The sequence below is a fragment of the Ranitomeya variabilis genome, chromosome 1 (genome assembly GCF_051348905.1).
Source record: "Ranitomeya variabilis isolate aRanVar5 chromosome 1, aRanVar5.hap1, whole genome shotgun sequence".
NCBI classification, from domain to species: Eukaryota; Metazoa; Chordata; class Amphibia; order Anura; family Dendrobatidae; genus Ranitomeya; species Ranitomeya variabilis.
In genome coordinates, this window is record NC_135232.1 from 179184921 (window position 1) to 179207069 (window position 22149).

General features: G+C 41.0%; 1 protein-coding gene across 1 annotated transcript in view; it reads left to right on the forward strand.

The window, feature by feature from the left end:
• The window catches only part of HSD17B4 (hydroxysteroid 17-beta dehydrogenase 4), a 412752-nt gene that overhangs the window by 137258 nt on the left and 253345 nt on the right, over nucleotides 1-22149 (forward strand). Inside the window, exons 9-10 of the mRNA XM_077290859.1 lie at nucleotides 18330-18421; nucleotides 21372-21396. Of these exons, the coding sequence (XP_077146974.1) occupies nucleotides 18330-18421; nucleotides 21372-21396 (117 nt within the window). The remainder of the gene's footprint in view (nucleotides 1-18329; nucleotides 18422-21371; nucleotides 21397-22149) is intronic.

Genomic DNA, 22149 nt, shown 5'->3' on the forward strand with positions numbered 1-22149 from the left:
ATAACTCACGGCCCCTTTGCGATGAAAGATAAATTGATTAAACAAGTGTCAATAAACAACATTGATAGAGTGGGGTCTAAGAGGTCATGTCAAGTGATATACTTGCCAAGCCTGTGTAAGAAGACTTATAGGCCGGGTAATGCTACTTTGGGAAATTAATTGTACATATTGCCTCTGAAGAGAGCAGGAAGAGTAGTTGAATTCTAGTGCCGCCTAATGGAAGTAGCAATCCTAATGGTCAATATTAACCCTTTAAGGAGTGTTGCCACACGACTTAGTTTGTGGTTTGGTTTTTATCCTATTTGCAGACTTGTTTAGGGGTATTTGCCCCTCATTAGTGTAAAACGAGATCTGATTTAGCTGACTGAGAGGCCTCTTACTGGAGCCTAGGGGCAAATATATCTCCTTGTGTATAGTGACATGCCATTATAAGGAGACTAATAGGCCATACACTGCTTCCTAGGAAATTAAATATGCAAATTGCCTCCAAAGAGAAGAAGAGGACATTTACAGAGGGGCAAACACCCCGAAACAAGTGTCTCCAAATAGGATAAAAGACAAACCAAAAACTGTCATGTGGCAAGGCTTGTTAAAGGGTCGATATTGACTTTTAGGATTGCTACTTCCAGAACAAATATAGTTTTCTTCCTTTCTTCAGAGGCAATTTGCATATCTTGTAATAATCATGTGTGTTTGTAAGTTCCAATGCTTGTGTGTTCGCCTGTTTTCCTACTCTCCTGCTATTTCCATTATTGTTTATACAAATGGATGCCAACAAACTATACGTTTTGTAACTGATTGAAACAAGCAAATTGTCACTTTTCGTGCCATCACTGCACAGGTTCACACTGGACAATGGGGAACATTCGTTAGAGAATATTTGTTTGTACACATAAAAGGCCATTTAAAATATTTGATCCAGCTAGAACATATTATTGATTTGGCTTTCAGTACCATCTTTATGCTGATGACACACAACTATACATGTCATCCCCTGACCTTACTCCCACTGTACTACAGAACACCAGTGACTGTCTGTCCGCAGTCTCCTACATCATGTCCGCTCTCTATCTGAAACTCAACCTCTCCAAAACTGAACTTCCTTTGCTCCCACCATCTGTAATGTATAAGAATTAGATCTTTCTCTTTAAGAAAGTGAGGGCGGGAGTTGAGTTTAGTTTCAGTTTCAGTTATAGCCTGAGGAGAAAATGTTATGCTGTGTGCTGGAGGAAAAGAGTAGAAGAATAAAATACAGTTAAAGCTTACTCTCTTAAATTCTTTACACCGTGTGGATACTACAACTGGCAACGAGGATGGGAATGAATCACCTGCTGCTGTGAGTACTGACCACTTCTTTACTGCTTCACACGCCAGCGCCACTGAGAGACTCCATCATGGCTGAATACTTGCACACGTTCCCACAGTTTGATATGACTGATGTTACTAATCTCTCTCATAACTGGAGAAAATGGTTAAATCTGTTTGAGAATTTCCTGGAAGCAATAGATATAAAGGATGAGAAAAGAAAGAGGGCTGTGTTCTTGCATTGCGTGGGCACAGGAGTCTATGACATATACAGCACATTACCAGCAGCGGAGACAGACACGTACAGCAACTGCTCCAAAGCTCTCACTGACTACTTCAACCCTAAACAAAACATCAGATATGAAAGATACAAGTTCAGAATTGCTAAGCAGCTTCCAGAAGAATCCATAGACACCTATGTCACCCGGCTAAAAGAACTAGCACATGGGTGTGCATTTACGGACGTAGATGATGAAATCCTAACTCAAGTAATTGTCACCTGCTCTTCTAATCACATAAGGCGTAAAGCTCTGCAGCAGGATCTCTCTCTGCATGATTTACTCAAGATGGCCCGTGCTATAGAGATAGCAGATCATCAGGCAACTGCAATGGAGAATGGGGATAATTTACATGTGAATAAGCTCAAACATAACAGTGCACAAGGCAAGCAAGCCCCGAAACAGAAGAAATGTTATAGATGTGGACAAGATTTCCCACACCACATGAACAAATGTCCAGCTATAGGACAAACTTGCAGTAAATGTGGAAAAGGGAACCATTTTGCAGTTGTCTGCAAATCAGCGCCCAACAAGTCTCCTCTGCCAATGACAAAGCTTGCAAATATAAAAATGGTAAATCAAGATATGGAAGAAATGTCTGTGGCTGAGAACTATGTGTCCACGACTTCTGTCACTGGCTCAGTGCAGTCTCCATGTATTACACTCACCATCTGCAACACGGATATCACCTTTACAATAGATGGAGCTTCGGTGGATATCATAGACAGCAATGCTTATGAACAGTTGAAAACAAAGCCAGTCTTACAGCAAGCGCATACTAAAATCTTTCCATATGGATCTAAAACACCTCTAGTTACAATGGGACAATTTGATGCTGAACTTGGCTATAAAGAAAATAGCCTCCTGATCCTTGTAATTTGTGAAAAGTGGTTTTCTGCCTGTCTTCTCAGCTATCACACTGTCTTGAAGCTAGGACTCATCCAGATTGTTCATACCATAACTGACTCTGCGGACCTGGATGTACAAGCCATGGTGAACAGTTTTCCCTCCCTATTTAGTGGATTAGGAAAATTAAAGGACTCTCAAGTCCATCTTCATGTGGATGACAGTGTTCGTCCCAGGGCTGTGGAGTTGGAGTTAGTTTTGGTTGGAGTCGGTAGAAATGTACCGACTCCGACTCCAGCTTTTAAAAAAATGTATTAATATTTCATAATTGAACTTTCATATGAATTTTATAAATGTTACTCAAATATATATGTTCTATCAAACTATGAACAACAGTGATAAGCAGTTCTGCTGGAGATAGAGACATTTCTTACTTCTTGTGTGTCACTGTTCTCCACTGCCCTTATCTAATCTTATACTTGGTTAACCTCATGCTGCCCCAACCCCCCTACTTACAATGTATGAAACTGAAAGTGAAAATGTGCTGCAAATTCTTAGTAGTAAAGCTCCTCCTCTAGACTAGATGTTTACTAGGTGTGCGTCTTCCAAGCTTCTCACAGCTGCTACTCAGAAGAGGAAGACTGTAAGAAGTATTATCCTTTCAACAAACTTTGCATCAGTTAACTGTGAGTACATGAGGAATAACAGTATTAGGCTACGTTCACATTAGCGTTGTGCGGCGCAGCGTCGGGCGCAGCCGCGGCGACGCATGCGTCATGCGCCCCTATATTTAACATGGGGGGGCGCATGGACATGCGTTGTCTTGCGTTTTGTGACGCATGCGTCATTTTGGCGCAACTGTCAGGGCACAGAGGACGCTGCATGATGCAGTTTTTTCTGCGCCAAAAATCATGCAAAAAATGAACGCATGCGTCACAAAACGCTGCATTGTGCATACGTTTTGCATGCGTTGTGCGTTGCGTCGCCGACGCTGCGCCACACAACGCAAATGTGAACGTAGCCATACTGACCACTATATCAGTTGTACGACCTGGCAATAATTTTGTGCAATTGTTTTTAGGAAAAACAATTGTCATTTGGATTGTGAATGCAGAATTAAAAACCTGAGAATGTCAAAGAAGCGTCACATTAAATCAGCTGTATTTGAACATTTCACCATCACTCAAGATAGAAAACATTATGTCTGTCAGTGTATGACAAATGATCCAGACGAAAACAAATGCTGTGAAGCCAAGATCAGTGCATATTCAGGCAAAGATAAAAATGCTCCTACCAGAGCTTGTAATCTAAAGAGACATTTACATCCAGAAGTACTGAAAGCAGTGGGTGAGAGAGACTGCATCCAAACCAATGAACCAGTGCCCAGCTCTTCCAGCCAAACAAAGGAGCAGAGAACTTTGCAGCCATCAGTTGCAAGATATTTTGTCAGTGACAAAGTTACTGTGACAATGACGGTAGATACATTTAAAAAACAGATCATACAGCTTGTTGTAAAGGATAGTGTGCCTATTTCATTATTTTCACTACCAGCTTTTATGTGTCTGGATGGGGAAATGGCCCGCAAGCTTGGTGTTTCTCTGGAGAGAGAGAGAGAGTATTAGAAAATTAGTAATCGAAGAAGCTTTTAAACAAAAGGAAGAACTTAAAAAAACTCTCAAGGGATGCTTTCTGTTTCTTAAAATCGATGCCTGCACACGTCACAGAGTGAACTATTTTGCCATCAATGTCCGATTTGTTTGTGACAAAAATGAAATAGTTACCAAGACATTGGCAGTAAAAGACACCAAAGCTCATCACACCAGTGAGTTTCTCCAGGTCTTGGTGGAAAAGGTTCTGCAAGACTATGAACTTAAAAAAGAGCAATTTCTTTCTGTCGTAACTGACAATGCTTCAAATATGATAAGTACTATTAAGCTAATGAATGAGAGTAATGATGGTGACCAGCAGCTAGAAGAACATTCTGGGTCCACAGACACAGAAATGTATTGTAACTGAGGAGCAAACTGAAGTTGCTTCAGATGAACAGCAACATGATAGTTTAGATGATCTTGTTGAAACTGTGTCAATATGTTCTTTCATTCATCACATGCGCTGTGTTGTGCATACGCTACAGCTGGCTATAAGAGACAGTCTGCAAGAAGACAAGAAAAAGAGAAACAGACCAGGTCTATAGTATGAAGGATCACCACACAAAACTTATGATAATAATAATTAAACACAATTTTATTCAGACAACAGTATATATACAGCAAACCACATACAGTTTTTTAAAAACAATTAAAAAGGCAATACTTTGCCATATGACAAAACCAACAATATGGTTAGTAGCCCACACTTAGTTCAATAAATATAGTGATACTCTCAATACATCCAATACTGCATAGACAACATACCCTACTACCAAAGGAGGCAAAATATAATGCAAATCAACTGCCAACTTTAAAGGTAAGTGTCCAAGGCTTGAGGCTGGTCATGGGGGGTAAAAAATGGTTAATATATATATCCCACCATATACAACAATGTGTCCTAGCCACCAATAGAGGGCAAGTATATGCTAACCCGGCTCAAAAACAAAGTAACAATATATACATAAAAGGCCACAAAGGGCTACTCAGAGCCCAATAGTAAATAATGAGCATAGCCACACTATGGTGAATCGATGTATAGTTACCAAACGGACCAGCAACCCCTAGTACGTATATAATCCTGCAGCTGGACTAACTAAGAGTGTGGGCTACACAGCTACCCAACGCGTGTCGCCACCTGCTGGTGGCTTCGTCAGGGGTAATTACCCCTGACGAAGCCACCAGCAGGTGGCGACACGCGTTGGGTAGCTGTGTAGCCCACACTCTTAGTTAGTCCAGCTGCAGGATTATATACGTACTAGGGGTTGCTGGTCCGTTTGGTAACTATACATCGATTCACCATAGTGTGGCTATGCTCATTATTTACTATTGGGCTCTGAGTAGCCCTTTGTGGCCTTTTATGTATATATTGTTACTTTGTTTTTGAGCCGGGTTAGCATATACTTGCCCTCTATTGGTGGCTAGGACACATTGTTGTATATGGTGGGATATATATATTAACCATTTTTTACCCCCCATGACCAGCCTCAAGCCTTGGACACTTACCTTTAAAGTTGGCAGTTGATTTGCATTATATTTTGCCTCCTTTGGTAGTAGGGTATGTTGTCTATGCAGTATTGGATGTATTGAGAGTATCACTATATTTATTGAACTAAGTGTGGGCTACTAACCATATTGTTGGTTTTGTCATATGGCAAAGTATTGCCTTTTTAATTGTTTTTAAAAAACTGTATGTGGTTTGCTGTATATATACTGTTGTCTGAATAAAATTGTGTTTAATTATTATTATCATAAGTTTTGTGTGGTGATCCTTCATACTATAGACCTGGTCTGTTTCTCTTTTTCTTGTTATATTGGTTTATTACAGGTCTTGTTGTGATCCCACGATTCGTGGTGCCCCCGTTTAAAATTACTACAGTCTGCAAGAAGGACATGCTGCTGCGCTGATTGGCAAGGTGAGAAAATTGGCTACTGTTGCCAGAACCCCTAAAGTTGACTCAATTTTGAAGAGACGTTCTGGAAAAGGGGCAATTATTGATCAAGCCACACGATGGGGCAGTACTTACTTAATGATTCAGCTCTTGGTTGAACTGAAAACCTTTCTTGTAGACATGGCTAACCCTCAACTGACGCTAAATGAAAGTCAGTGGAATCAGGTGACTGAGCTGGAAAAATTGCTAGAGCACCCATTTACAGTGACTACAAAATTACAAGCAGAGGACTTAACTCCAGGTATTTTCTTAATGGAGTGGAAGAACCTGATGTTTCGCCTGTCCCAAAGAGGAGGGTTAATTGCAAGTGGCATTGCTATATCAATGAAACGGAGAGAGGAGCTACTATTACAAAATAACATTCTTTTGGCAGCTGTTTATGGTAGACCCAATGCATCGGATTCTTCTAGATGATCAACAGCTAACTAAAGGAAAAGAAGCTCTGTTTGAAATAGCAGTAAGGATGAAAGGGTTGCAGAACAGTCAGGAGGAAAAAGAAGAATTTGGTCGTCTTGCCACATCTTCACCCTCATAAACTGATTAAGAATTTAATTTCGAAAAATATTTGGATCACAAGGACCGTGCAAAGCGTTCCCGCATAGAAGAAGAGTCATCCCCATCAAAGAACACAGCCAGTACATTTCAGCAGAATTTATCATGTGCACTAAAAGAAATTGAGAAATTTGACCGTTCATCAAAAATAACAGTGCAACAAGCGATTCCTCTGTATCCTGACATTGTCAGAGATGTTGCCCGAGTGGTTACTGCTTTTCCACCAACCCAAGTTAGTGTAGAGGTTGTTCTCTGCTCTCAAAATAATTAGATCAGATTTGAGGGCATCCATGAAGGAGGATCTGACAGAGGCAATACTTTTTCTGAGGACAAATTTATAGATTTCTTCTTAATAACTGCATAAGTGTTTATTGCATATTTACTTACAGGAGTTTAGAAAAGTTTATAAAAGTTATTTGCTATATTCTAATTGTATTCTAATAAATATAGTTTTTGCTGTAAGTGGTCTGATTACTTATATGATGGTGAGAAACTGAATAAGCACGATGTTAATATTTTACAACAGTAAATTTATTGTTACGAATTGGCCATTTATGAAGGAGTCGGAGCCGGAGTCGGAACCTGATAAAATCCAGGAGTCGGAGTCGCAACTGTGACTTACCGACTCCACAGCCCTGGTTCGTCCAGTAGCCCAGGCTCACAGGCGTATTCCATTACACCTGAGAAAGAAGGTAGAAAAGGAACTCCAATTACTCATGGATGATGATGTCATTGAAACTGTTTCTGGTACCACTCCGTGGGTCTCTCCGCTTGTGGTAGTTACAAAACTAAAGACTCCAGAGCAGGTAAGACTGTGTTGACATGCGCCAACACAACACTGCTATTCAAAGGGAAAGACACATCTCACCCACAATTGATGACATTATTCATTTATTAAATGGAGCAACCGTTTTTTCAAAGCTCGACCTCAATAAGGGCTATCATCAACTAGAATTGAGTCCAGAATCCAGATACTTAACAACATTTTCCACCCATGTGGGTCTCAGAAGATACAAAAGATTGACGTTTGGGGTCTGCTCAGCAGCGGAAACTTTTCAATATACTATAAGGAGCGTCATTCAACATATTCCAAATGCCTTTAATTACAGTGATGACATACTGGTTTTTGGGAAAACTCAAGCTGAACATAATCGTGCTCTATATGCTATCTTTGAATGTCTGCTCTCTGCTGGACTCACTTTAAACAAAGAAAAATGCGAATTTGATAAAAATTCATTGGAGTTCTATGGTCACGTTTTCTCGGCGGAAGGAGTACGACCTTATCCCAAGAAAGTGAAATCCATCAGAGCAGCTTCAATTCCACAGAATGCCAGTGAAGTGCGCTCTTTTCTTGGAATGGCAAGCTACTGTGCTAGATATATTCCAAATTTTTCCACAATCAGCACTCCATTAAGGGAACTTACAAAACAAAAGAGCGTTTTTCAATGGTCCCAAGACTGTCAGGCCTCTTTTGAAACAATTAAAAGCGAACTCTGCTCAACAGCCAACATGGCCTATTTTGATCCAGCTCTTCCAACGGAACTGATTGTCGACACCAGTCCCGTGGGACTGGGTGCAATTTTAGCACAATACAAGGATGACAATCAAAGTCCCCACATCATTTCTTATGCAAGTAAAAGCTTAACAAGCACTGAAAGAAAGTGTTCGCAACCTGAAAAAGAAAGCGCTTGGCAGTCGTCTGGGGATGTGAACACTTTCACTTATTTCTCTATGGCGCTCCCTTCACTATTGTCACAGATCATCAAGCTCTCCTTACAATTTTTGGAAATCCCAGAGCTAAAATGCCAGCACGAATTGAACAATGGGGTCTATGTCTACAGGACTATAATTACAAAATTGTTCACAAACCTGGAAAATACAGCAATCCGGCTGATTATTTCTCAAGCCATCCTACAAATGATGATCTACTTGTTCATTCCTCCATTGAAGAATACATCCACTTTGTTGCAGCTCACGCCGTGCCAAAAGCACTTTCTGTTGATCAGTTTGTGAATACAACAACAAGTGACAAGCCACTCTGTGCCTTAATACAAATTATCCAAAATAGGAGGTGGCATGAAATTCAAAAGAAAAAATTTCCTGAAGATGGGATTGATCTGAAGGAGTTAAAACTATTTTCAAATGTACGTGAGGAATTATCAGTCACTGAAGACCAACTCATCCTTCGTGGTACCAAACTGGTTGTACCTAAGGCCTTGCACAACCTAGTCATACAGATAGCACACGAAGGTCATCTAGGAATTGTTGGCACAAAAAAGTTACTCAGAGAAAGTGTGGTTCCCAAATATGGATAAATTGGTGGAAGAGAAGATTAGACATTGCTCCACTTGTCAGTTAATTACTCCATCGTCAACTCTAGACCCATTACAAATGTCAGTTACCCACTGCTGCATGGGAGGAAGTGGCAGGCGACATATATGGACCATTACCAAATGGCCAATACATTCTAGTAACAATTGATGAATATTCTAGACACCCTGTCATTTCATTCATCTCTTCAACGTCTGCTAATTGTGTCATACCAGAACTGGATGACATATTCTCTGCATATGGCATTCCAAGAGTGGTCAAAACAGATAATGGACCTCCATTCAATGGACATGTGTTTACACAGTTTTCTGAATACTTGGGGTTCAGCCACAGAAAGATCACACCTTGCTGGCCGCAAGCTAATGGAATCGTAGAACGATTCATGTGCACCATGGGGAAACGAATCAAGGCAGCTAGTCTGGAGCACACCCCACTGAAACAGTCACTATACAAATTCCTGCGCAATTACCGCAACACGCCACATTCCACCACTAATGCTGCTCCATCTCATCTAATGTTCAGCAGATCTCTTCGTACACGGATCCCTGATGTGACCAGTCATCCCTTACCAAATGACTCTTCAGTGCAATCAACAGATTTCTTTAACAAGCAAGCCATGAAACATTATGCAGACAGAAGGCCATCAAAAGAGGTGATATAGTTGTTGTGCGTCAAAAATCAACCAACAAAACCACAGCTGTATATAGTCCTGCAAAATATAATGTTACTGAGAGAAAAGGCAATATGGTCACAGCTGAACGAGATGGACACTCATCACTCGAAATTCCTCACATTTTAAAATCATACCACAGAACAATGGTAATGAATTCCCACCAGTGGAAGATTTGTTACCCGACGGTGGAGAGGACCAACAGGAGGTGGCTGATCCTTCAGCAATGGACATCCCCAATGAACCCAGACGTTACCCTACACGGGAAAGAAGGGCTCCATCGAGACTCATTGAAGAAATATAATTTAATAAACCATATGTCTGTATTGTCTTATTCCCCGCTTTTTTTCTTGGACATTTTCATGTTGCTGCATTGTCAATATTTGTTTTAGGTTGTTAAAAAAAAAATATATATATATATATATATATATATATATATATATATATATATATATATATATATATATATATATATATATATAAAAAAAAGGGGGATGATGTAATGTATAAGAATTAGATCTTTCGCTTGAAGAAAGTGAGGGCGGGAGTTGAGTTTAGTTTCAGTTATAGCCTGTGGAGAAAATGTTATGCTGTGTGCTGGAGGAAAAGAGGAGAAGAATAAAATACAGTTAAAGCTTACTCTCTCTTAAATTTCTTACACCGTGTGGATACTACACCATCTACTAACCTCCCTAAACCTGACGTTTCCCTCTCCGTGGGTGGCACTGTCGCCCTGATCCACTCCCACCTCGACTACTGCAACGCTCTATTAATTGGCTTCCCCCTGACTCGACTTTCCCCTCTCCAGTCTATCCTTAATGCAGCAGCCAGGGTCGTCCATCTGGCTAATCATTACTCGGACGCGTCCGCTCTTCGCCAGTTGTTACACTGGCTGCCCATTCATTACAGGATACATTTCAAAGTACTTGTTCTCATCCACAAAGCTCTCCACAGTGCGCACCCCCTTACATCTCTTCCCTCATTTCTGTCTATCGGCCTAACCGACCTCTGCGCTCTGCAAATGACTTTCGAATAACCTCTGCACTAATCCGTACCTCCGACTCCAAGACTTAGGGTATGTGCACACCATGCAGATTTAGTGCAGTTCTGCAGCGTTTTTTTCTGCAGCAGAAACGCTGCAGAACTGCACTGTGATTTACAGAACAATGTAAATCAATGTGAAAAAAAAAGCTGTGCACATGGTGCAGAAAAATCCGTGCAGAAACGCTGCAGATTTCAAAGAAGTGCATGTCACTTCTTTTGTGCAGAACTGCAGCGTTTCTGCACCCATTGACTCCCATTCTGTGGGTCAAATCCGCATAAAAACTGCAGATGTATATACCATCTGCAGATTTTATGCGGATTTGGGTGTCAAAACCGCAGCAGACGGAAGTGACGTCAGAGGAGGAAGTGAGTGGGCAGAGTGTAGCGAAAATGGAGTCGTACAGTCGGATGGGGATCGATGTGAGGCGTATGGTAGAAATGGTATGTATAGTGTCTCTGTGTGTGTGTCTGTGTGTCTGTCTGTCAGTCAGTCTGTCAGTAGTGACTCATTGTAGTCATTCGTCGGGTGGGACTACTGCTCCCATCGAAATGTGATGATGGGAGAGTTGTCCCATCGTCAGGCGACTGACTACAATGGGTTAAAAACACAAACACACATATAACATGTAGTACATACTCACCACATACGTCCCCGAAGGCCACCTTCCTCGATCATTCTTCTCCCCAAAAAAAAAAAAACTTTTCCGTCGTAATCCATTAATAGGTTGTCCCACGACGTCCTCCGGTGATACACTGCAGGAGTTAATCGCTCCTGCAGTGTATCGGAGCTGCCCGTTCTTTTCCTGGAGCTAAATGAACTCCGGGAGCTCACTTTACGGCAATTGAACTGCTGTAAAATTTTTCGTAAAGCGAGAGTCCCGGAGTTCATTGAACGCCGGTAAACTCGCGCGCATGCGCAGGCACACTGCAGGAGCTTTTGCTCCTGTCAGTGTGTTTTGGCAGCCATGGAGAGCAGTCACATCTCCTGGTGTGGCTGTTCTCCATGGCAGATCGTCGTGGGACACTCGATATTAATGGACTACGTCGGAAAAGACTACAGATCATCAAGGGATTTGTAAGTATGGTAAAATTTAGAATATTAAAATACTTTTTCCTGTCTCTTTTTTTTTTTGTGTTCAGTAATTTGGGGTTAATAATGGATAGGCGTCTTACAGACGCCTCTCCATTATTAACTGGGGTTAACGTCACCTTACAATGTCAAGGTGACGTTAACCCCTTCATTACCCCATATCCCACCGCTACACGGGAGTGGGAAGAGAGAGGCTAAGCGCCAGATTTGGCGCATCTTAGAGATGCGCCATTTCTGGGGCGGCTGCGGGATGGTAGTTGTAGCTGGGGGGGGCGATATCCATGGCCCCTCTCTAGGCTATGAATATCAACCCTAATCCTAAACGTGACTGAAATACGTGGCACTTAAATGCGTGGCACCGAAATATCGTGGCACTTAAATACGTGGCACTTAAAAATACGTGGCACTTAAATACGTGGCACTTAAATACGTGGCACCGAAATATCGTGGCACTTAAATGCGTGGCACTTAAATACGTGGCACTTATATACGTGGCACCGAAATATCGTGGCACTTAAATACGTGGCACTTAAATACGTGGCACTTAAATACGTGGCACTTAAATACGTGGCACTTAAATACGTGGCACTTAAATACGTGGCACTTATATACGTGGCACCAAAATATCGTGGCACTTAAATACGTGGCACTTAAATACGTGGCACTTAAATACGTGGCACTTAAATACGTGGCACTTAAATACGTGGCACTTATATACGTGGCACCAAAATATCGTGGCACTTAAATACGTGGCACTTAAATACGTGGCACTTAAATATCGTGGCACTTAAATATCGTGGCACTTAAATATCGTGGCACTATGACTCAGAAAATATTCATTAAACGTGACTGAAATACGTGGCACTATGTCAGAAAATGTTCATTAAACGGTTAGGGGTGAGGTTAGGGGTAGGGTTAGGGTTTGGATCCCTTTATCACCTTGATGGTGGTGGGTGGCTTTTCAGTTTGTTTTCTGTTTTTTTTTTTTCTATAAAAACGCATGCGTTTTTAACGCAAACAAACGCATGTGCTTAAAAACGCATGCGTTTACATAGACAGCAATGCATTTTTTTGCCGCAAATAAACACATGCGTTTTTTTGCGGCAAAAAAACGCCGCTAGAAATTACTACAGGTTGCATTTCTGCAAATGAACGCATGCGTTGCCGAAAATGCGTCAAAACGCATGCGAAAAAACGCCAAAAAAGACGCAAGCATCACAAAACGCAACGCAACACATGTCCATGTGCCCCCATGTTAAATATAGGGGCGCATGACGCATGCGTCACCACTGCAGCGCCCGACGCTGCGCCGCACAACGCTAATGTGAACCTAGCCTTACCTGCAATCTTTGCTGGTTCAGATACTCCAGTAAAACCCCAATCATCTGGAGGCGTTGTGGCCTGCGTATCCGCACAGAAGTAACATGCTGTTCAGTATGCGGTGGGCTACTTTCTTCCCTGTGTTCTTCATTACCAGCACTCATGGTAAGGCCTGTCAGAAAGTGGTTATGGCTTTCCAAAATGGAGATTGAGAAGAGGTTGGACTAGGAAATGACATCACGTAATTTTTTATTTTTTTTTAATCTCTTTATTTAGCTTTATTTTAAGCTGACAAATCAGCACAAAAAACGCACAAAAAACGCACTAAAAACGCACTAAAAAAACTGCACCAAAACTGCACTGCAAAAAACGCACAAAACGCACTAAAAACGCATAAAAAACGCATAAAAAACGCAGGTGCGTTTTCTGCCAGAAGATGCAGATTTTGTGCAGATTTTGTGCAGAAAATTCTGCACCAAATCTGCATCGTGTGCACATAGCCTTATCCCGTGCTGCGCCAATCCTCTGGAATGCTCTACCCCAAGATATTAGGACCATCCACAACTTGCATAGTTTTAGACGCTCCCTCAAAACACATTTGTTCAGAGCGACCTATCACGTTCCTTAATCAGTCATTTTATGTGTGTGTGTAGCCCATTCACTATCTCCATCTATCCCCCACCCCCTAACGATGGCTGGACCATCATTGTAAATACATCATTGTAAATACACACCTGTGCTTTGTATCTCCCCCTCCTCATTGTAGATTGTAAGCTCTCACGAGCAGGGTCGTCTTATGTTGCTTTAATTATTGTATTGTTAACGTTGTTACTTATGACTGTTGTGTTTGAAACTGTTAAACTGTAAAGTGCTGCGGAATATGTTGGCGCTATATAAATAAAGATTATTATTATAATTATTATTTTTATATTATGACCCAAAACAGAACAGTATTCCCAAATTATCCTCCCAAAGTCATAGCAATATCTAGTATACAGTATATCCGTTTAATGTCCTGTATGAATGGAAATAAAGGGCCTTTGACTGGAGGAGAAATATGCTTCTGGTTTGTAGACAAACCACAGAGAAAAAACCCTGAACCCTCTGATTTGTCCAGCTGACAAAATGACTGTAAATACTCTGAAAAAGTAGAATTTGTGACCTAGATAGCGAGAGCGGCAAGTGCCAGCGTGACTCTAAATATTTAAACAAACACCTCTACAGCACAGTGCCAGCAAAAGGCAGGTTAAATCATTAAGCAGGGCTGGATGAGAGAAAGGAGGTTTGGAGCTTGCGGCTCATCTTGGTCTCTGTATGACAAAAACAATAGATTCGTTTTATTGTTGTTCAGAAACTCTGCTACTCCTACGTGAGAAGATTTCTGAATGAATGTTGATTCAGAACCATAGACAGGTAGGAAATATTAGGTTTGTGTTTTTGTTTTTTTTTCCGTGGTCTGCAAGCTTATAGACGAATAATAGATTAAATGGAAAAACCTTTTGAACACTGGGTTGCCCTCTCTCCCTATCCCTTTGCAACTATAAAACCATACAGTGACTCTTAAAGTTTTCTGCAAGATACTAGAGTAGATCTGTGAGAATTTTGGCTCATTCATTCAGAAGAGCAATTATCAAGTCAGACGCTGATGTTGTACAGATGGCCTGCCTCATAAGGCTCAGCTCATAATCTCCCTTAGAGTTTGGTGAGTCAGAGCTTTGTATATCCAGTCAAGTTCCTCCACACCGTAACTCCCCAAACCATGCCTTTATGGACCCTGCTTTGTGCACAGTTGCACAGTCATGCTATAATAGAAAAGAGCCTTCCCCAAACTGTTATCACAAAGTCATAAGCTAGCATTTGTCCAAAATGGCTTTGTAAAGGATGGGGGATTTAATGGCAGCTTACAATCTTCCTGAAAGCATGTTTAGCTGTAACAGGACACCTGGCTCAGCAGATGGTACAGCCACACTAGCTAGTATTTAAGCTCCTACAGGAATACCGCCTATGGAGCCCATGCAGTGTAGCTGCTTTGTTTAATCAGGTAGAATTTCATAAGGAGAATATGGACTTATCGTATGTCCTAGCTACACACCAGTGACATTTTCGAGATCTCTAGAACAGGCAGAACACCTTCCAGGGCCTCGATCCATTCTAATACCCCAGGGTGGAGAGATACGTAGAATGGCTAGTAGGAGTAAGGTAGCAAAGCCATGTTTGATCTCAGTGCGTAGGAGGGATCCAGCTAGATCTGATTGTGCCAAAACCTGGGCCCGTATGAACAGGGAGTGTCTGTGTAAAGCTCTGCCAAGCTGACTGTGTCACCAGGGGGTGCAGAACGTCACGATAGTGCAAGTGCAGAGACCGTACCGCGTGATCCCTCCTACATAATAGTGACGTCAGGCGGTGTCGCGAGGTGCAGGTTTGTCATATGTGGTGGCAGCGGTTATCTTTTCATGATCTCCCTGGTGAGGAAGTCATTTGGGTGATATCTAAAAATTCCCTGTATGTGAATGCAGGGAGAGGAATGTCTACTGCATCGTCTCAGGTGTTCAGACAATGGGATAATTTGGCCTACAAAGGAGCTCTCTGCCCAACAAATTACAAAGGCCATGTCATTAAAGAGATGCAGCATGGGTGCTTAAAGGGCCAATTTGTATTGGCAGTTTTGTTTCACGAAGTGTTATGTTGCCAGCGAAGCTAACCCCAGGAACCTAAGTATCTGTTTTGGAAAGATTGGATTCAAATCACTTTGCATTACTTACCGTATCATCCAGATATCAACCAGGCAAAGGAAAGGGTACCATAATTCAAGTAAAAAATTTTAAGGTCAGTTCATTCACATTTAGTTCACAGGAGGGGAGTAGCAATACGGAGAAGGACACCTCAAATAATTTGTCTTCTACTGTGTTTTTTTTTATCGCCTCCTGTGCTCCTCCCTTCTAAAGTTTTGACTGTTTGGTGCTCTATAATTACTGAGCAAAAAGGCCACGATAGTTCTAATTGAAATAGTCTTTGGAGGCCATTAATCATAGGAAACAATGGTTGGGACTACCAAAATTAAAACCACTACAGTATTTTCATCCCACTTTTACCTCGATGGTTGCACTACCCGGTCTCTTTGAGGTCTCTGCATACAATCCCTGAGCGACCCAAATGCAATTTGCCCTTTTCAGATTATACAACTGCCTGTATCTCCATGTGTAGCGGATATTCACTCGGGAGCTAAAATGGTAATTTGCCTAAATGCTTCTGGGTCAGTGTCCCTTTCTTGCTTTTTGTGTTTCTTGTTCTCGTTTACACCTGGTCCTGGTCAAAACTCCAGCTAGAGCCATGGCAGGTCCTGGAAAAAGGCCACTTTTCAACTTTCTTTGTAATTCTGGCTCTTGTGATTTGCAGCTTCCTTGACTATTCTCTGGCTCATTCTTGTCTTCATCATTATCACTTTCTGGCTCTGCCTCTCTATCTGGCTGTCTGATAGACGAATGTGGATGTGCTGCAAGGGGGAAATTCAAATCCTTATTAATGCTATTGATAGGATGTCATACCAACTCCTATACTTGTAATGTGTATTTGTGTTAATTGTCGTGTGCTTGTGTGTGCGCTTACAATAGTATAATACAGGTCCTTCTCAAAAAATTAGCATATAGTGTTAAATTTCATTATTTACCATAATGTAATGATTACAATTAAACTTTCATATATTATAGATTCATTATCCACCAACTGAAATTTGTCAGGTCTTTTATTGTTTTAATACTGATGATTTTGGCCTACAACTCCTGATAACCCAAAAAACCTGTCTCAATAAATTAGCATATCAAGAAAAGGTTCTCTAAACGACCTATTTCCCTAATCTTCTGAATCAACTAATTAACTCTAAACACATGCAAAAGATACCTGAGGCTTTTAAAAACTCCCTGCCTGGTTCATTACTCAAAACCCCCATCATGGGTAAGACTAGCGACCTGACAGATGTCAAGAAGGCCATCATTGACACCCTCAAGCAAGAGGGTAAGACCCAGAAAGAAATTTCTCAACAAATAGGCTGTTCCCAGAGTGCTGTATCAAGGCACCTCAATGGTAAGTCTGTTGGAAGGAAACAATGTGGCAGAAAACGCTGTACAACGAGAAGAGGTGACCGGACCCTGAGGAAGATTGTGGAGAAGGACCGATTCCAGACCTTGGGGAACCTGAGGAAGCAGTGGACTGAGTCTGGTGTGGAAACATCCAGAGCCACCGTGCACAGGCGTGTGCAGGAAATGGGCTACAGGTGCCGCATTCCCCAGGTAAAGCCACTTTTGAACCATAAACAGCGGCAGAAGCTGTTGCTAAGTGGTCCCAAGTACTTTTTTCTGATGAAAGCAAATTTTGCATGTCATTCGGAAATCAAGGTGCCAGAGTCTGGAGGAAGACTGGGGAGAAGGAAATGCCAAAATGCCTGAAGTCCAGTGTCAAGTACCCACAGTCAGTGATGGTGTGGGGTGCCATGTCAGCTGCTGGTGTTGGTCCACTGTGTTTCATCAAGGGCAGGGTCAATGCAGCTAGCTATCAGGAGATTTTGGAGCACTTCATGCTTCCATCGGCTGAAAAGCTTTATGGAGATGAAGATTTCATTTTCCAGCACGACCTGGCACCTGCTCACAGTGCCAAAACCACTGGTAAATGGTTTACTGACCATGGTATTACTGTGCTCAATTGGCCTGCCAACTCTCCTGACCTGAACCCCATAGAGAATCTGTGGGATATTGTGAAGAGAAAGTTGAGAGACGCAAGACCCAACACTCTGGATGAGCTTAAGGCCGCTATTGAAGCATCCTGGGCCTCCATAACATCTCAGCAGTGTCACAGGCTGATTGCCTCCATGCCACGCCGCATTGAAGCAGTCATTTCTGCCAAAGGATTCCCGACCAAGTATTGAGTGCATAACTGAACATTATTATTTGATGGTTTTTTTGTTTGTTATTAAAAAACACTTTTATTTGATTGGACGGGTGAAATATGCTAATTTATTGAGACAGGTTTTTTGGGTTATCAGGAGTTGTATGCCAAAATCATCAGTATTAAAACAATAAAAGACCTGACAAATTTCAGTTGGTGGATAATGAATCTATAATATATGAAAGTTTAATTGTAATCATTACATTATGGTAAATAATGAAATTTAACACTATATGCTAATTTTTTGAGAAGGACCTGTATATGTGTGGGTGTTTGTTAAGAACGTGTGTTAAGTATATACTATATTTGTGTGTGTAATTTTGTATTTTTTACTAACGCGGCTTGCTTTAATTTTAGACCTTGTGGATGCTCTAAAGCCAGAGTATGTTGCTCCCCTCGTGCTGTGGCTGTGTCATGAAAGCTGTCAAGAAAATGGCAGTTTGTTCGAGGTGAGATTTTCTTCCATTGTCGAGAGACCAATTAAATTTTTTTTAGGGAGAATTTGTCTCCTATTGACACTTTTTTGCTCTTTTACTATGAAAAGTCTGAGTTTATTCGGCCAAGTGTGTATAATGCATACTGTACTATATTTATTCGAGACACTAAAAAATCAAGCAACCGCAGAAAAGTAAAATATAGGCGGTAACTTGAATGGAAATATAAAGCTTGTCTTGATCTCTTATTTCAGAAGGTCACATGCGCAGGCTTTTCTTGAACTTTGTGTCGATTTACAGTATACTTGTGCGGTTTTTATGTAAAACTGATAGATGTATATTGTTTTTTTAAACTTCAAGGTTCATATGGTTGTCATGTAATATCGCAAATCCACAGTGCCTCTTTCTTTCTTCTTTGTCCAGAAAATTAAAAAGCATTCTATGCGATTCCTGGAGTCAGATGAAATACCACTGTGTAGTTTAGTCTTTTCCATTGTTAAGAGTACAGACTCCTCCTGATAAGCCTAAAGTGCGAAACTACATACATAGCCGTGATCTAATTACAATTTTGTCACAATTGTTCCCTCTAGTATCAAGAGTGATGCGGCGAAACAGAACAACAGTCATCGGGATTTCTAGTCCTTGTAGCTTCCTTCTCATTATGCTGCAAGCTACTTTCCACACGCACTAACCAATAATCCAGTAACTAATATTCTTACCAATGAAGTAGCAATAATTATAAATCATTATCTTTATTAATGTCTATAATATCAGTAGATAGAATAGACTTGAAACGGATCCCCAATTCAGACCAAACCCCCATCTCAAAAATCATAAAACACCATAAGAGTAGTAAGTAACACTCTTAGTAATGAGGCCCAATCCTTGATATTGCATAGAACTTCATCAGGTATTGGTACCAATACTGCAGCTATTAATGAATCATAAACAATTCAGTATACCAATAATAGATATACATTAAAGCACCACTCCAGCTTTTTTTTTATGCTGGCGTGGTGCTATTAATCTAAGTTCCCTGACTCTAGTATAAGACTTGAAAAACAACAGAAAAAACTGGAGTAGTAGTCCAAAAAAAGTCACAATTTATTAATACAGAAATACAGAAGTCAAGACAATGACTAAAAAATCCAATACACAAGCATAAACTAGCGCTCTGAAGATGGAAATGGTGGAGGCCCACAAAGCAGGAGAAGGTTACAAGAAGATAGCAAAGCGTTTTCAAGTTGCCCTTCCCGCAGTTCGAAATGTAATTAAGAAATGGCAGTTGCAAAGAACAGTGGAGATCAAGATAAGGTCTGGAAAACTAAGCAAAATTTCAGTGAGAGGTGCTGGTAGGATTGCTAGAGAGGTGAATCAGAACCCTCGCTTGACTGCAAAAGACCTTCAGAAAGATTTATCATACTCTAGATTTGTGGTACATTGTTCTACTGTTCAGAGACGCCTGCACAATTATGGTCTTTATGGAAGAGTCATCAGACAAAAACCTCTTCTGCATCCTCAGCATAAAGCGTCAGAAGAATGCTAAAAAACATCTAAACAAGCCTGATGCATTTTGGAAACAAGTCCTTTGGATCAATGAGGTTAAAGAGGAACTCTTTGGGCCCCAATGATCAAAGGAATGTTTGGAGATAAAGGGCACAGAATTTCAGGAAAAGAACATCTCGCCAACCATTAAGCATGGGGGTTGATCAATCAGCCAATTGCACTGGGATCATTTCACGGTAGAGGGAAGAATGGAATCAATGAAATTTCAACAAATTCTTGATGCAAACATAATTCCATCTGTATAAAAGCTGAAATTGAAAAGCAGATGGCTTCTAGAAACGGATAATTATCCTAAACACGCGTAGTAATCCATAATAAACTACCTCAAAAGGCGCAAACTGAAGGTTTTACAATGGCCCCCACAGTCCCCTGCGCTGATAATTATTGAAAATTTGTGGCTAGACCTCAAAATAGCAGTGCATTCAAGATGAATCTAACAGAATAGATGAAATCCCTATAACAAGAAATGAAAGACTCTGGTCTGGCTACAAAAAGCATTTACAAGCTGTGATACTTGCAAAAGGGGGTGCTACTAGGTACTAACCATGCAGGGTGCCCAAACTTTAGCATAGACTCATTATCCTTTTTGTATTTTTTAATATATAAAACAGGAAAATGTATATCTTTTTTGCCTAAAATACAAAGGAAATGTCATAAGTTTAGCCCTTGTAGAGATCATTTCATTTTTAACTGCTTAACTGTTCACAATAACAGTAATTTTGACTAGGGATGCCCAAACTTTTACATGCCACTGTAACTATATTGCCTTTATAGCAAGTAACACCTTGACCTGCGTTTCACAGTCTTCGTCAGGAGATTGCAAATTGCATATCAAGGTGTTAGTTACTTGCTATAGAGGGGTTATATTACGTGCCATTATGTCATCAGTTAACAATTTCCCTAATTATGAATCCATGTTGGATCACTTCTGTTTTAGAACTTCTGTGAATCCGTTTATCTATTTCTTTTTCTGAGATTGTTATTGGCATTAAAAAAGATATCTATTTTTAATTATTGATGTGTTGATACATTCTTTTAATCAGATTATTGATTCTGTTTTTTGTTTTGTTTTGTTTTCCATCCGAATCATTCACAGTATTAAATCTGAGGGTTCAAGTTTGTTGGATTAATACTTTTCCATAATCTGTAGTCTTGGCTCTGGATGAAGCTTCTGATGCAAATTTAAACAGTTTTAATTAGTCGTTTACCTTCTTTAGATGTCTTTAATACATTACATTTTACAGTTCTATAAACTTCTTACAAGAAAGCTACACACATTTTGTTTCGGGAAAAGTTTGTAGGTTTCTAAGTTCAAAACTCAAAGCTAAAAAACAAAACAATAAACGTTTCTCTAAGGTTTGACTTTATCGCAGACTTAATTGTGTCTTCTGTCTTTCAGGTTGGAGCTGGATGGATTGGAAAGTGTGAGTGTTTTTAATAAGATCTATATACTTGTTTGCAACGGAGGATTTCCCCCTCATCCCCATAATCTATATGTCCTAATAGGAACTGAATTTTGCAATCAACAAAAGTAATAAGTGTTTCAAGTCGTAGCAACGTGGCTCTGTTCATTTAGTAGCACTCTCTAGCACTGCATTTCATCTCTCATTCATTTGCATGGGGAATAAGATCTAAGATCGACCGCTAAATATTGTAGACTTGTGTTCTTTTGACTCCATATCTTTTTAACCCCTTCCCGACCCATGACGCCTATGCGGCGTCATGGAATGATCGCATCCCTGCAGATCGGGTGAAAGGGTTAATTCCTATTTTACCCGATCTGCAGGGAGAGGGGGAGTTGTACTTCAGCCTAGGGGGGGTGGCTTTGCCCCCACGTGGCTACGATCGCTCTGATTGGCTGTTGAAAGTGCAACAGCCAATCAGAGCAATTTGCAATATTTCACCTATGAAAATGGTGAAATATTGCAATCCAGCCATGGCCGATGCTGCAATAGCATCTGCCATGGCTGGAAATCATGTTCTGGCCCCCCCCCACCGCCCCCGATCTCCTCCCCAGTCCTCCGTTCTGTCAGGTACCCCCCTCCGTCCCCCTGTTCGCTCCCCCGTGCTCCTGTCCGCTCCCCCGTGCTCCTGTCCGCTCCCCCCGTCCTCCGATTCCCCCCCCCCTGTGCTCCGATCCACCCCCCCACCACCCCCTCATACTTACCGATCCTCCT